Genomic DNA, 14,780 nt, shown 5'->3' on the forward strand with positions numbered 1-14,780 from the left:
TTTCGCTGTTTGTATATATTATGTTGTGCTATTTTAACTGATTATCATTTCAATTTTTAGAGTTACTTTTTAAAAACCCATCTAGGGACAAGTGCTGCGAATTAGCTGTTGCTATTGCACCATGATACAAACATGGGACTGCTGTCTTATTCAGTTTGTCTATCTCAATGTGTGTCTGTCCCTATCAAATAAACTTGAAAAAAAACAAAACTTCAACTTTAAGACAGAACATTATATAAGAATTATCTTAATTAAGGACTTAAAGTGCATCTGAATAAATCAGGTTGGATGATTATGAAAATAAAACAGTAGAGACTTTTTAAAAAGGAATTTAATTCATAGGTGTGAAAATATTATGGATTTTGTCAACACCACACAGTGTAAAAATTATACAAAATAACTCAAATATAAACACACACTAACTAAATTTAAACAGTTCAGCTTTATCTGAGGGAGATCGGTTTGGTCAGATGGTTAAAGTTCAGAAGCAAATGGATCCAGCTGGATAACGATCTAACACATGAACCAACTTTGGATTTGAAATGGTTCAAGCAGGTTAACACTGAGTTTTTGGAACGACCCAAACTGAATCCTGTTGAAAACTGTGGATTACGCTCAAAAGCTGGGTCAGAGCCTCGCAACCAATGAGCTTAAATGAATTCTCCTAATTCTGCCAAGCAAAGTGGTCAAATATCCAGCAGGCATTGCGCTGGAAGCTTGTTGATGTCTAAAAAAGCACGTGTTTGAAGTGCAGCTCTACATAATATTTTTTATAAACATGTAATTTTGACTCTGTTTACAATAACAAATTCAAACTTAAAAATCATAACAGTTGCATGTTGAATCATAATTATTCGAAAAAAAAACAGTTTAAAGTTCTAAATAAATGTATGTATGTCCATAATGAGTGGATTGAGACTTAATTGGCAGGAGTTTCATCAACTCACTGTTGGTCTCTGCACTCTTCCCTGCTCCGCCATCATAAAGCAAACAGAATCGACACGCAGCCCGGCACACGTCCCAGACCTCCAGTTTCCTGGCCGTCTTTGCTAAGGTTACCCACAGCTTTACCCTGAAATAGTGAGAAAATAAAAAAGATTTATAAATGATTAGTTTCTTTATATTGAAAAGCTGAACTGTACATAAAAAAAAAAAAAACATTTTTGGATGTCTATGCATGCTCTTAGGAATAAGCTTGTTTAAAACCCCTTTACTGCCATGATGATGTCGGTATCTTCATGGCTCCACTGACTTACATGGAAGCATTTTGAGGGTGACAGTTAAGTGGTTAAAGACTTTCAAGTTAGTGACAGCAGAATGGACAGAATAGTTGATACTTCACTGTAAATGAGAAGTGTTAATGAAACAAGAGCTTTCACTGCTGACTGCACCAATAAATTAAATACTCATTTGTATCTCATGTACAGTAATAATGTAGGGATTAAAATTCAACTAGCCATAAACGTCTCAGTCTATAGTCAATTTTCCAGCTGAGTTGCAGGAAGTGTAACAATAAGTAAATAGTGCCGTACAAAAATATTCACACCACTTTTTCACATTTTTCTATAAACAACTACAGACAGACACATTTTACTAAGGTTTGTGGTAGCAACTCAAAGTAATGTATAACTGTAAAGAGGAAAAAAAAGTGATGTTTTCTACAAGCTTAAAAAAATCTGAATATAGTAGCAAGTGTTTGTCTACTAGTGTTCACTCACTGAGTCAACACTTTGTAAAACCTTTTGCCACAGACAAGTCTTCTTAGATATGTCTCTACTAGCTTCGCAAAAAATGTTTCCATGTTCCTCTTTCAAAATGGCGCAAGCTTAGATAGGCCAAACAAGAGAATACGCTGTGATCTAAACTATTCCATATTAGTATTCAGGGTAACATGCAGTGCTGGTTTTCTGCCACATATAAACTTTAAACAGAGATCTGTGAGATGTTTAAAGCCTGGGATACTGTTTTGTAACCTAACTCTGCTCTAAACTTCTCCAGAAGTTTTTCTTTGACCGGTCTCCCAGGTTCCTTGGTGTTTATGATGCTGTTTGCTCACTGAAGTCCTTTACAAACCATGTGAGGCCTATACAATAAATAAATAGCATAAAAGTGGACTCTATTTATAAATCAAGGTGACTTCTGGTGGTAGTTTTTGCACTGGATTTTCTTGAAAAGGCAAACAGGATGTTTGCTTTTATCTGATTGATTTTTGTTCATAATGAAATCTTATATCTTTTTGTCGTCTTTTGTTCAGTTGTCAACAATGTGTCATTTCTTGTTGTTATAATATATAAAAATTTAAGGAAAATAATGAAAGTTTGTCTTCTGGATTGGTGAAAAATGTGAAAAGGTTCAAGAGATGATGATGAGAAGAGATGTTCAGTGTAAAACAAATCCCTATTTTTTTACACTGAAAAAAATAGGGATTTTAATTCAGTTCATATTCTTTCTAGTCATTGTTAATAAGTGGAAACACACACCTCACTGTATTATCTGTGTCTTCACTTTGCCTGTCCAGATAATCATTCAGCTTCTCCACACAGGTAGAATGATGCTGAGCCTTAGAAGCAAGCATAGCTAGCGGGTCAGGTCCAAGACTTCCTGCAAAAACTACACAGTGGTTGTAAAAGAAAAACTCTTATAAAACTGGAAAGCCTTCTGTATTGTCCAAAACATTGTTTCATAAGAAGAAAATAAGAAAAAAAATGCACATTCACAATGACATGATTCACAGACCTCAAATTTAAAAAGAGCTCTTGAAGGGGCAATACAGATTTGTGGCTAAATTACAAGCTGCTAGTTATTAAGTCTCTCAACTCTTGATGGCTTCATCATGTGCTGGCTTTGAAGGAAAGAGCACAATGATTAAGTGTCTTCATTTAGAAAGATGCCTGAGGTTCCTCCAGAGAAGCAAGAAGCTCCTCTGGGGAGCAAAGCTTTTAACCCATGCCTGAGGAAAAAGCCTTTTGACTCACTGTCAAAGGCGAGTACTACTCTGGGCCATTAGGGCTGCTGAGTGTTCAAGTCGAGCTGTGGACCAGAGAGTCTGGATGAGGCAGAGATCAAAGGCGCTCCCAAAGCTCACACCCTTCTGCTCCCCAAATTTACTCCCTACAGTTGATGGGGACTCACTCTGAGCGCTGAAAGACAGACTCAAAGAAATCACATTCGAGCTGTTAAGCCTCTCTATTTATAAATGAGTCTTACTCTTTTCAATACAAGAGATGCATTGATCTACATTGGACTGTAAACCAGCTTCTAGTTTGCATGTAAGCAACTCTGCCTGTTTTCTTGCCACAGCATCACGTCCTGTAACCTTCCCTCCAGGTGCATTTTAAATAAGAGCTCAGTAAGCAAAGCTCTCTTCTTTCAAGCAAGATAAAACAGTGATGCAGTATTGCAACATGTTTTCAGGATTTAATATTTTCTCTCTGAGAGGGAATTGAAAAATTTAAGCTAGGTGTACACTGTCTGTGACAGAAGATCCCTGGTACAGATACGATGTGCTGAGACACCTCTGACTAATCTAAGTCATAACATAATAGGTTCTGTGGAAAAACTAATTTCTCCTGTCAAACATTCACTTCTTGGTAATAAAACAAATGTGAATAAAAAAAGTTAAATTGTGTTTTATCTATGCAGATTGGCTGTTCAAGAATTAGCAGAGAAAATGACAGAGGTACAGCAAAAGCCCAGTGTTGCTCACTGTACTGTAAATCATGTCGCTGAATTTGTTTCCATGAGTTTTCTACATCTGCCTCACTCTGTTTCTGACTATTTTTTGTAAATGATGGAGAATAACAGTGTCAAAAAAAACACAAGCTAAAACTGTTGTAGAAGAATCTGTAGCCCAGCACTGCTTTACCTATTTTTAAATTATTTGTTCATTTAGATTTTAGTACTGACATTATCCCCACAACATGTGAAAAGCTTTGATTGTAGTATAAAAGATGATGTACATGTGGGGTAAAATGGATATAAACATACTGATTTAAAATAAAACCTTGAGAAGGTGTGGGGGAGGGGCACAAAACAATGAAGCACATAAGAGTGAAATCAAAGAAAATACATCTGTACATTTTGTGTGGTGGTCTGCATCCAGGGCCGTTTGAAAGTCAAAGGGAGCCAAAAGAAGACCAACAGACACCAGAAGGGGACGTCTGTCTGTGCTCTGATGGGGCGGAATGTCCCTAACCTGAGAAAGAAAGGAAGAGTTGGAAATCAGGTTTAATTGGTAGTCAGCTGCTTTTTCTATCGTCCCCTGGGCCACTTCTCTTACACCCAGCAGAATTAAAGCTATTAGGCATTTAATTTAGACTTGATAAATATCACCTTCAGTAATGAGCTAAGTAATGAAACAGATGGGGAGAAAACCTGCTGCATAATCTTAGCTGCTTTGTCCAGGGGACAGGCAGGTGTTTGGTAGGGGGTCCGTCTGAGCTGCAGGAGATGAAGAGCAGATGACAGGCGTTCTCGGTATGTCCCACTGTCCAGCAGCAGGGCTTTCTCTAGGTGGGACAGAGTGGCTTTCAGATCCCCCTCCTCCTCTTCTATTGCTGCCAGCTCTGAGTGGACTTCGCACCGCATCTCCAGCGACATACTGTACAAAAAAATGTTCAGCAACAGCTCATTTCTTGGGGAACTGAAAATCTGTGGGAGTTTTGCTTCTCAAAACTGAACTATTTATGAACTATGTTGATTCTCTGATAAACACAAAGTGACAAATTGCTGGCTTAAACTCAAAATAATTAGAACTGACGACTGCAGAACAAAAACCTGACCAAAATATATTTTTAGTCCCCATCAAAAATAAATCTGATAAATCTGATGCAATTTTTCATGATGAATAAATTATTAATAAAACAAACAAATGAGAGGATATATTTTTTACTGAAGTTAAAAGCTAATTTAAAATGTAGTTAAACTTTAACTAAAACACTTTTTTACGAAAATGTTATCCCTTCAACATATGATCGGATGTGACAGTAATTCAGAAAGACATGAATGTTGTTCCGTGGAGCAGCATGAAAGAAAAACTAAATAAAATATGATATTACCGGATAATGATCCCTTCTAAACAGCTGGACTGGCCAAGCAAGGCATACAAAAAAACTCCTATTTGGTAGTAAATTAATGTATTTTTTGTTTTAAAAAAATAATATTTTATATATTTCAAATGTAAAGTACATGAAAAACAAAAGTTCTCAATAATAACAAGCTATTTGGGAGGCATGCAAGAAAACACCCCAATTGCAAACTTTTGGAGTTTGCCACAATCCATATTAAACTTCATTAAAACTATTACCTTAAGTTAGATTAAAATAAGATTATGTTTTTTGGCAACAAACTCATGCCTACTGCTAAGTATTTTGAAGGATTTGTGATGATGTGGTCAAGTTTCTTTCCTAAAGGCTCTGGGACCCTTTTTGTAGTGCAAAGCATCATGAAAGCTTTAAAATACCAGGACATTTAAAAAAAAAAATACCTGGTGGTTGCTGATCTATATAAATCACCACAGTGACCAAAGCTCCTCACCTCAGCTTTCAATTGTTCTACAGTTGGAGCAGTTACTGAACTCTTTAAAATAACCTCAACAGTAACCAAATGGTATCTTTCCACCACACACAAGGATCAAGATGGTAAGGTAAAAAAAATAAAAATATCCAAGGCTGTATGTTAGAGAACTCCAGCAGAGTCTCTATAGCTGCAATTGATTTTAAAGCCTTTCAGACATTTTACCAAGTTCTGCCAATTGCTGTAAAAGGCGCTGCAGGTGTAACTGTGTGTTGGAGGAGGGTTATAAACCTTTGTGTGTACTCCAGAACCAGGGCCAACTTGACCAGCGGCATCTTGATGCATTTCCTGAGGTTGTGCTGCAGGAGTGGCAGGCAGAGGTGCCACTGGGAAGCACACAACGCCTGCACAGCCTTGGGCCTCCCTTCCTTCACTGCAGCCTCCAGCCACTGATCCAGCTTCTCTATCTCCTTCAGGCGGGCCTGTGGGAGAACACCTGCAATTGAGGATTTCTCCTCTGGCAATGACAGCACAGCATTTCCATCATTTGGCAACTAAATCTAGATTAAACTGAGCTCAATATGCTAAGTAAGACCATTTTTAATAAGGTAAGTTCTTCCAAAGGGGAAAAATGGGCATGTGACGGAGGTAACTCTACACTTACTGGCACAGTTGGTAGTGATGTGTAAAACTGAATAAATTAATAAATCTGCAGCTTAACTCGACAATGAAATAATTTAGAAATATTCAGCCTTGACCACTTAATACAGTGAGGAGAAATTTCTACTTCAATAGTTGTTTTATACAACGCCAGCAGTGCCAAACACCCTGCTGTTAATCCTTTGTCACTTTCCCAAATGGGAGAGCACATATTCTCCTGTAACATTCGACAAGGTTGAACCCACAGAGAGAGGGATCTTGGGCCGTTCCAGAGTCCTGGGTAAACTGGTGCATTCTTGTCTGTACCTCAACCCACTGGGTTTCTTTAGATGACCAGGGTAGGATAAGGGTGTAAGAAAATGGATGGATGGGTTGTACAAAGTATAAAAAGCAGGGGTCCTAAGAACTGATGTTTTTCTCTACTACATAAAAGCGACATAACTGGCTTTGAAGAGTTTCAGGATTCACTTTTACAAATGAAGATCCTCAGAATAGAGAATGATTCATCAAGACAATGGGCCATTTGCATACAATAACCAGTGAAAATCCATGGATAACTGCAGTAGATGATTTAGCACCTCCACACTGGCTTTGGAGTAGTTATTCATCTTTGCCCTTTTCTTCAGAAGGTTAATTTCACAGTTGACACATTCCATCATTATGCGTTGGTCAATATTCTAAAAAGACAGAAGAGTCAATTAGCCTGGGTTACTGTTCAGCACTGCACAAAGCATGAAGTGGCAAATCAAAAATTTCTATTAACATTTTAGTCATTAAAGGAACGTGCCGATGTAGTGATGTTTGATTGTGTAGAATGACTGAAAGAACAGAATTCTTTCCAAAGTGACCTCTTTTTTTATTTGTCACAAGCTAAGATAACTTATTCCATCTGAATGGCTGAATTTGGTTTTATGAATAAATTCCCATGTCTCTCCGATTTGTACAGTTACACGTGCTTCTCCTTACCTGAGGTTTTAAAAAGAATATTGGACACTTACAACTTCTTCTGCCAACTTCAGCTGTTCCCAACAGTCAGCAGCTACTTCCTGATCCTTCACTTGCAAGGACAGCAGAGCCAACTCCAGCAGGAAGGTAACCCTGCAAATCCCAGATAAAAAACATAATGTATATGATTCACAACATTTGAATAGCATAATCTGAGCCATGCTCGTCCTCTAAATTGAAGGTGTCTGGTAGGCGGAGGTTTAGGAACAAAGAGGATTTGACTGGGACACTTTGGGTCACGAACCTGTCACAAGGCTGGATGGGCGTTGGGATCTGCTCAGAGCCAGAATGGACAGACGCACCACTCACTTTGGCTGAATCCACAAGGAGAGAGAAAATCTCCCTCAGCTTCACAGAATCCTCCTCCGTCAGCATTTTCTCATTTCGTTCCTTCCACCCACTGCAAACATCAAGAGAGCTGAAGGTCTGCATGCAATATCACATGTATATGTATGCATCTAAGACCATGCACGTTTAGCACCTTCATCCCCTGTATGGTGCGAGTGATATACTTACACCATACATTATATAAATCCAAGGCAAACAAATACTATATGGAGCACCACCTGAGTAATGCTGTTTACGTTTACTGCTGAAATCAAGAGCCATAAGGAGCTTTGACATGCTGAGTACATGCCCTTCAGAGAAGGAGTGGGGGTTGGGTTATGCACTACATGGTGGCACAGTAGATGATAGGCTATGCCTTCACTTAACACAATCATCATGCCAACATTTAAACTGCAAGCCAAATTAATCTCTTCTTATTTGAGAGAAGAGTTTGCTAGCGCAGTTTTCAAGACTGAAGGGCCAACATGACTCCAGCTGCTTCTGTATATGGGTGATATTTTCCCTGATCTTGAAAAAGAAACCTGTGTCTACACTGTCTGTGGGATTCCAACCGAAAATACTATAAAACCTATGGTGCAGCAGCAGATGGAGCAGACTCTATAGGGTTCCAGAGCAGTGCGGAAAAGAATGAAATTTGATTTCAGTAGATTTAAAATCTGGATAATAATGGAAAAAGACAAAGTGTAAAGTCCCTAAACCCTTTACTTAGTCCTCCTTGCCCTGTGTCTGCCCATGCGCTCTTCCTCCCTCTCCTCCAGTTCTGTCAAAATAACAAACTCTATTCTTACGTTTTGAACTGTTGGATTTCATAAATAACTTTCAAGCTGGTACATTGACTGTTGATTTTACGGAGCTTGTCATCCTGTAACAGTTTCTCCTGGACCTAAAGAGAAGAAGACATCCCATCATCACAATATGTTTGACTGAAAGGTGTAATATTACAAACTTTATTATTGCTATCAGATTTAATATTTGTAGGCAAGGATTGTCTTTTCCCTTCTGGTTAAAATAAAGAACAAAGATGTTACAGCACCACCACACGTATAAATGGGACCCCTGCTCAACAGTAGGTGAAAAAAAGAACATGTTTCTCTTTTTCCAAGCCGTGTTGTACAGCTGCTTTTCAAATAAGTTTAACATAGCAGCATCATGATGCTTAGAAATTACAGTCAACATCAATGCATATTAATCAACATGTCAGAGTTAGCGCAACAGACAATTTTCATCTGTTGTCCTAAGAGAGGTAAGAGCAAGAAGCATCCCACAAAACAACTTAACCACTCCACTTTCAATAATCTGCTTACCTGTAATGTATAAAAGCCTGGATAGAGATATGGCGTATGTGACTTGATGAACTTTTCAGTAACTTTGGCATAATGTGCAGCGTCCTCCAGTTCTCCAGAATCCAAAATACATTTAATCAACTGTCTGCATAGAGAAAGAGGGCAAACCTCCTCATGTTATGAGTGTATTAAAATCCTAATATGTGTTTGCCAAGTTATTTCTCAGATATTGACAAAAAAAATTGTGCTGCATGGACACACAGTATTTGGCTACACAAGCTGCTCAGGCTAGTTTGGTATAAGATGCTTTTCATGTCCTTGCTTTGGCGTTTTTCATGGATGGAACATTTTCTTCACCGAACAAAGATGAAACAAACATTTGGACCCAAGGCATAAAAGGAAAACATGATTTAACAGCTTGCATCAGAACAGATTGTCCTCTTCATAAATAGAAAATGACAACCAAGTACAGTAACTGGGGCTGCCAGAAGGCTGAGCTAGTTAAACAGCTTGGTGTGTCCTCTTAATAAATTGTGCATGAGTGTGGTCGGATTCAAAAGCAGACATATTGGTGAAGTCAAAGTCACTTGCATCATGAGCTCTGCCCTCCAGCTGTGGTCCTGGTCATCCACCTCCTCCAAACTTTTCACCACCTGCTTTAAGGAGGGAACCAAATGGTGACACAGTCCAGGCTGAAGGAGAGGACGCACTCCCTGAAAGTAGAGAACTGAAGTGTTGAAGACCAAGAAGTGGGTGCTGTAAGACACAAACCATATGCAGAAAAACAAACAGAACACTGAATTATTCATACAATACTCTTGCCACCAATTCCATCTTTTAGTACAGCTCAATTCAGACCTAGTGTCAACTGTGTCTGCAGAAGCCCTGTGAATTTCTAAATGTGAGTGCATTAATGATCGCTCAATGAGCCAGAGGAGCAGGCACAAGAAACCGTGTGAAATTTGAGGCATGTTTGAATTCAAGGAGCTGTTCTGGAGAAAATTCAGTGAGAAGGGTGTTTGAGTGCTTCTAATTTATTCACTAGAGAGTGCGTAGTGCATTAATCTGAGCTGGATGTATTAGATATGTATTCCCTTTGGTGTTAATTGGTAATACTCATTCAACCCGTTTATTGACAGGTTATGAGTTAATTAGCAAGGAGCTCCAGCAGCGGTTGCTCACACAGGCTGACCCGAGACTGCAAAGAGTCTTTCACAGTAACAAGAAGGCAACATATCAATTACAGCTTCTACTGTTATATTTATTTTAACCATCCACTCTGCACAGTTTCCTTAAGTTACTTTTAATGTTGAGACGAATGGATTCTAAACAATAGTTCAGTATTGTGCTTTAACAGTTTACAAATTAAACCTTCAGAGAGACTGTTGATGAGGAGCATACCGAAACTAGAAGGCTGAACACTTCTGAGTGGTAGCATACCTTGGGTCGCTCTTAGCAATTTCAATTGCTCTCAGAAAATCACTCGCAGCCTCCTTGATATCTTTCTGAAATATAAAATAATTGCAAAATAGGGAACTGTCAACATGTCACATAAGAAAACCTAAAAAACACCTACAATAGAGATGTCCAACCCCCAGTCCTTACCGGCTTGTGTCCTACATGTTGCAGATGTGTCAACAGATCAACACAGCTGATTCAAACAGTTGAATCAGCTGTGATTCAGCCGTTTAATTAGCAGGCTTAACCTGCTAATTAAACCAATTAACAGGTTTCAGAGAGGATGGGAGTCATTTACTGGATGCCAGTGTGTTGAATGAAGGAAGAACTAAAACATGCAGGACATTTGCCCTTGAACACTGACATTGGACACCACAATAACAGACAAACAAAATATTCAAAGAAAAATACTACAAGTTTTCTAAACTGAAGTAAAAATAATAATGGATAAAGGTTTTAAAAAGGTAAAAGTCTCCACTATTTTATTCATGATCCATTTCCCAGTACCAGCCTACGGTTCCTGTTCAGGGTGTTTTTAAATGATTGGTATCTGATTCCCTAAAACTGAACTACTAAAACCTTCTGGTATAGTCAATTTAATGTCGTCTTTACCTCTAAAATCAGAGAAGCAACTTTCAGCTGTGTTGTTTGCAAAACTCTGACAGAGAGACTGTTATAGCTGTTTCAGTTTCCTGTCTGTCATGATTGGCGCTTTGTGCTCTGACAGCTGGAACACCAGTCATTAAATTTACAAACACCAATATCAAAGTGATACATTTTCTTAAGCAGGAAAACAACCATTCATGTAAGTTATGTCCGAACATGACTGAATGGAACCACATTGAAATATGTTACGACTATAAGTCATAACTATAAGTCATCTCAAAACAGAGATTAATAATGCTAATATTAGCCTTCTATGCAGTAAACTTCTGTTGCTACACAATATAAATCCCTGTTGAGAAAAACAGATGCTTGAGACACTTCAAACTGATAAAAGATAATATATCATTTGGCTACATTTTAGGATTACTGTGTTGTTAAGCATTTGGTATCCCACTAGGATTAGCTAATACCTAGTCATAAAGGACTTGCATCTGTATTGGAAATAAAACATCTTGATCGGCACCTGCTTACATTTGGTGTACCTCAAGATAAACCCTGCATCTATATCACTCTGGAATAAAAACCCAAACATGAACAAACATTCACACATAGTCATGTGCCCAATTTACTGTCCTCACCACACTCTTTGCAGGAGACACAAACAGAGACATCAGCTGGCCCTGGCACATGAGAGCTCGACAGAAAAATTGGTCATGAGGCGGATCACCTTCAAAGTACATATTTAGACATTCAAAGCACATCTGCATGTGCTCCATCTGAAAAAAGAAAGAGAAAGATGAACACTCAGACAAATGCCAAAAAGTTTAATGTTATATGTATTCAGAAAACCATGAAAATCAGAAAGTATTGTTTAAACTTTAAATTGAAAAATCAATGCAGTGCAGTCAAGAGATATCAACCTACACCTTTTGAAATTTTGTTTATATTTACATATTTTCTGCTAAGAATTGTTTCATGAGAAATAAAAAAGTAGTCCAATAGTTTAAGTGTCATCAGAGTCAAAATGAAAAACAAGTTGACAGAAAACTTACTTTATGAGATAGTGAAGAAAAAAGATAACTAGATATTTCTGTTTTTCATTATTGACGTGTTTTGTTCTTACTCAAAACAGTTAAATTTTCAAAGTTTCACAAGCAACATTGAATGCTTAAACGATTCAACAGAGCTGGGTTCTATTAACAATGAAACTGCTTAAAAACATACAAAAACAAACTTTAGACTTCACTTACTCCCAAAACACTCCCAGACTATGATCACAACTGTAATCATTTGCATTAACATTCAGTGAATCTTAGTTAACACAGGGATTTTTAATATTTATCAACATTTTACTCCACAAATCTTCAAGAAAAACATATTTTATAACGGACCAAACTTATTAAAAAAGTCCTGACTTTATCAGACTAACTTTGTTCCTCCTTGAGTCTCATGCTATCTCACTATAGCAGGAGTGTATGTGCACCTTGACATCATTTGCAGTCAGATGCAAATCTTTCAGTCCTGAGGGGTGCTCACAGCATCATGTCTTGCATGACACTTCAGTAGTTATGTGCTCTTTTCAACATAAAAAAAGCACTTCTCAAAGCATTTTGTGAGAAACTTCAGAGCCGGTGTTTTTCTTATCCACACTTCACACCTTTATGCCAACATACTAACAAAATATTTACTCTGATTGGTGGTCAATCTGTATTTAGTGGTCCATTGGCAATTAAAGGAGATGTTGTTGGTTCTTTTGAAAGTGTGAAAATGTGCCAAGTCCCGCTGGAAAATGAAATCAACGTCCTCATAAAGCTTGTCTGAATAGGGGAACAATCTCCACTAAACTCTTGCGTGGTTTTTTGTTGATTTTTTTTTTATTTTACTTCAGCTGGTAGTAAAATACTTCACCTGCAGAGCATTTTCCGCACACATGACATACAGCTCTGGAGGAATGCGTGGTCCGCTAGCCTCAGCTGATGTCGTGTCTTTAATCATACAGAAAGCAGACTGAAGAGCTTCGAAGTCTGAAAATGTAAAACAAACACCGTGAACTTATATCTCCCACTTTCCATACCTTTTCATATTCACAAGACAAACCTTGGCTCTCCTGTACTTTCACTAGATGCTCACGAATATCGAACTCCATCGTATGGAGAAAGTGTAGACGTTGAGGCTAATTTAACACGAGCGTCTGGACTGAAGTTGGCTAATTATCAAACGAAACACCCGCACTTGATTTTAGAAATTAACCTTCAAGACTTTGAAGTTTCTTTCTAAAAGTTTCTAAAACTGCGAAACAATAATAATGTTGTCTGTTTTTAACTAAATACATAAACAGTTGTTCAAGTTCTGCACTAAACGATTACTTTGAGTATGACCCATCTCCAACCGTTCCTTAGTTTGTTGCTGGGGAAGCGTTGCTAAGAGACGTGTTACGTAGCAACCACTGTCCTGCCCGAACTTCACCTACGGCACACGGAAAGGCCATAAAGCTCTCGCTCTCTTTTTTTTCTCTTTCCGTCTCAATCTCTCTCATCTGTGTCACCATTTGTGCCACTTTCAGTGCAACTAAATGATCTTGGATGAGCATCTGGAATTCTTCCTGACAATGCAAAATGTATTGTCAAGAAAATGAAAACAAAAACACAAAAGACACAGTTTGGTAAAGAACCTCTTCATCAATATAGTTTAAGTGCTTCTTCACTTCAAAGTGCGTCATTGGAAATCAGGCCACATAATGTGCAAATATAATTTGCTTGGTCAAACCACATTCTGCTGCTGATGTGACAGGAGACAAGCAAGGCTTGCTGTCCATGCCCTGTAATGGCCTTTAGAGTTCTAGTTTAAGGTCTAATTGACAGAGGCATGTGTTAGCTGACAGTATTTTAAAGCAGCATGGAAAGATCCTCTGTGGCTTTCAAGCTAATTTATTAAGCAGTTCATCGGGCACTCTGTTTTGAAATACATACAAAGGGAATGTTTTCTGGATCAAATTCAAATGTTGTTATTCTGAAAAAGGTTTTTTTTTTTTAATTTGTCACTTGAGCTGTTCCAAAGACACAATTTTGAGATTGTGTTTTTTCTGTAATAATTCAATCTATATTATGAAACATTGCAAGCAAATGTAACTCTACATTGCCCAGCTATTGACTGTAAAGGAAAATACAGCTCAAGTCAATTCCCATTTTCTCACAGTATGTGTATAAAAATATTGGCCATTAAAATTAAATACATGTTTCTCCAGAACATTGTGACTCATTGAATTTTGTCTGTTTTCTTTCTTTCCTGTAACCATAGAGAGATGATCTCTCCACCAGCCTTAATTTACTTATGGGAAACATGTTTTAAGTGAAATAGTCTGCCAATGGAACGAACACATTTAATCAGAATTAAGGAATTATTTACTTAAAACAAGCTCCCATATCTTGCTGTAAAGTTACTTGTAAGTTAGTTTTGCCTTATTTCAAGTGTACTGAGACATTTGTGCTGGAGACAAAAATATTTTGTGTGAGTTTTTATTTTTGCAGTGCAGGTTCCAAATTCCTGCCAATTTGATTACAGTATGATTGACAGGCTATTTATATTTGTGCAATATACTGGATTTCCATCAGAAAATAGAATAACTGAATTCATAATACTCTAACCAGCAAATCTGGGATACACAGATGGTGCTGTATAATGACGAAAATCACACTGGATGCTTTTTTTTCATGCAATATTTTATTACAATCCAGATATCCTGCTGTAGATGGGAGTAAATTATGAATCACATTACATAGCCTAGTGCTCTTTCCCAGCACATTTTAAATAATTTTATAAATAAATCCTAAACCAAAGTCTAGATGAAAGAACAATACCAATGTTTGATTGCTTAAAGCATGTTGCAGGAAAGCTTGTATCTATTTT

At 37.7% G+C, this 14,780-nt stretch overlaps 1 protein-coding gene across 5 annotated transcripts in view; it reads right to left on the minus strand.

Moving 5' to 3' along the window:
• The window catches only part of cfap46 (cilia and flagella associated protein 46), a 50,896-nt gene extending 37,606 nt beyond the window's left edge, over window positions 1–13,290 (minus strand). For all 5 annotated transcript variants that reach the window (XM_016679009.1, XM_016679010.1, XM_016679007.1 and 2 more), the window contains exons 1-15: window positions 12,972–13,290; window positions 12,783–12,898; window positions 11,513–11,650; window positions 10,251–10,315; window positions 9,402–9,566; window positions 8,832–8,955; window positions 8,316–8,410; window positions 7,424–7,579; window positions 7,173–7,272; window positions 6,753–6,851; window positions 5,806–5,996; window positions 4,375–4,600; window positions 4,078–4,195; window positions 2,481–2,610; window positions 948–1,072 (exon numbers count right to left, since the gene is read on the minus strand). In XM_016679009.1, the coding sequence (XP_016534495.1) occupies window positions 948–1,072; window positions 2,481–2,610; window positions 4,078–4,195; window positions 4,375–4,600; window positions 5,806–5,996; window positions 6,753–6,851; window positions 7,173–7,272; window positions 7,424–7,579; window positions 8,316–8,410; window positions 8,832–8,955; window positions 9,402–9,566; window positions 10,251–10,315; window positions 11,513–11,650; window positions 12,783–12,898; window positions 12,972–13,020 (1,897 nt within the window). In that variant the 5' untranslated portion in view covers window positions 13,021–13,290. The remainder of the gene's footprint in view (window positions 1–947; window positions 1,073–2,480; window positions 2,611–4,077; window positions 4,196–4,374; window positions 4,601–5,805; window positions 5,997–6,752; window positions 6,852–7,172; window positions 7,273–7,423; window positions 7,580–8,315; window positions 8,411–8,831; window positions 8,956–9,401; window positions 9,567–10,250; window positions 10,316–11,512; window positions 11,651–12,782; window positions 12,899–12,971) is intronic.
• Between the last annotated feature and the right edge of the window lie 1,490 nt (window positions 13,291–14,780).

This window comes from Poecilia formosa, unplaced genomic scaffold (assembly GCF_000485575.1).
Source record: "Poecilia formosa unplaced genomic scaffold, Poecilia_formosa-5.1.2 Scaffold199, whole genome shotgun sequence".
Lineage (NCBI taxonomy): Eukaryota > Metazoa > Chordata > Actinopteri > Cyprinodontiformes > Poeciliidae > Poecilia > Poecilia formosa.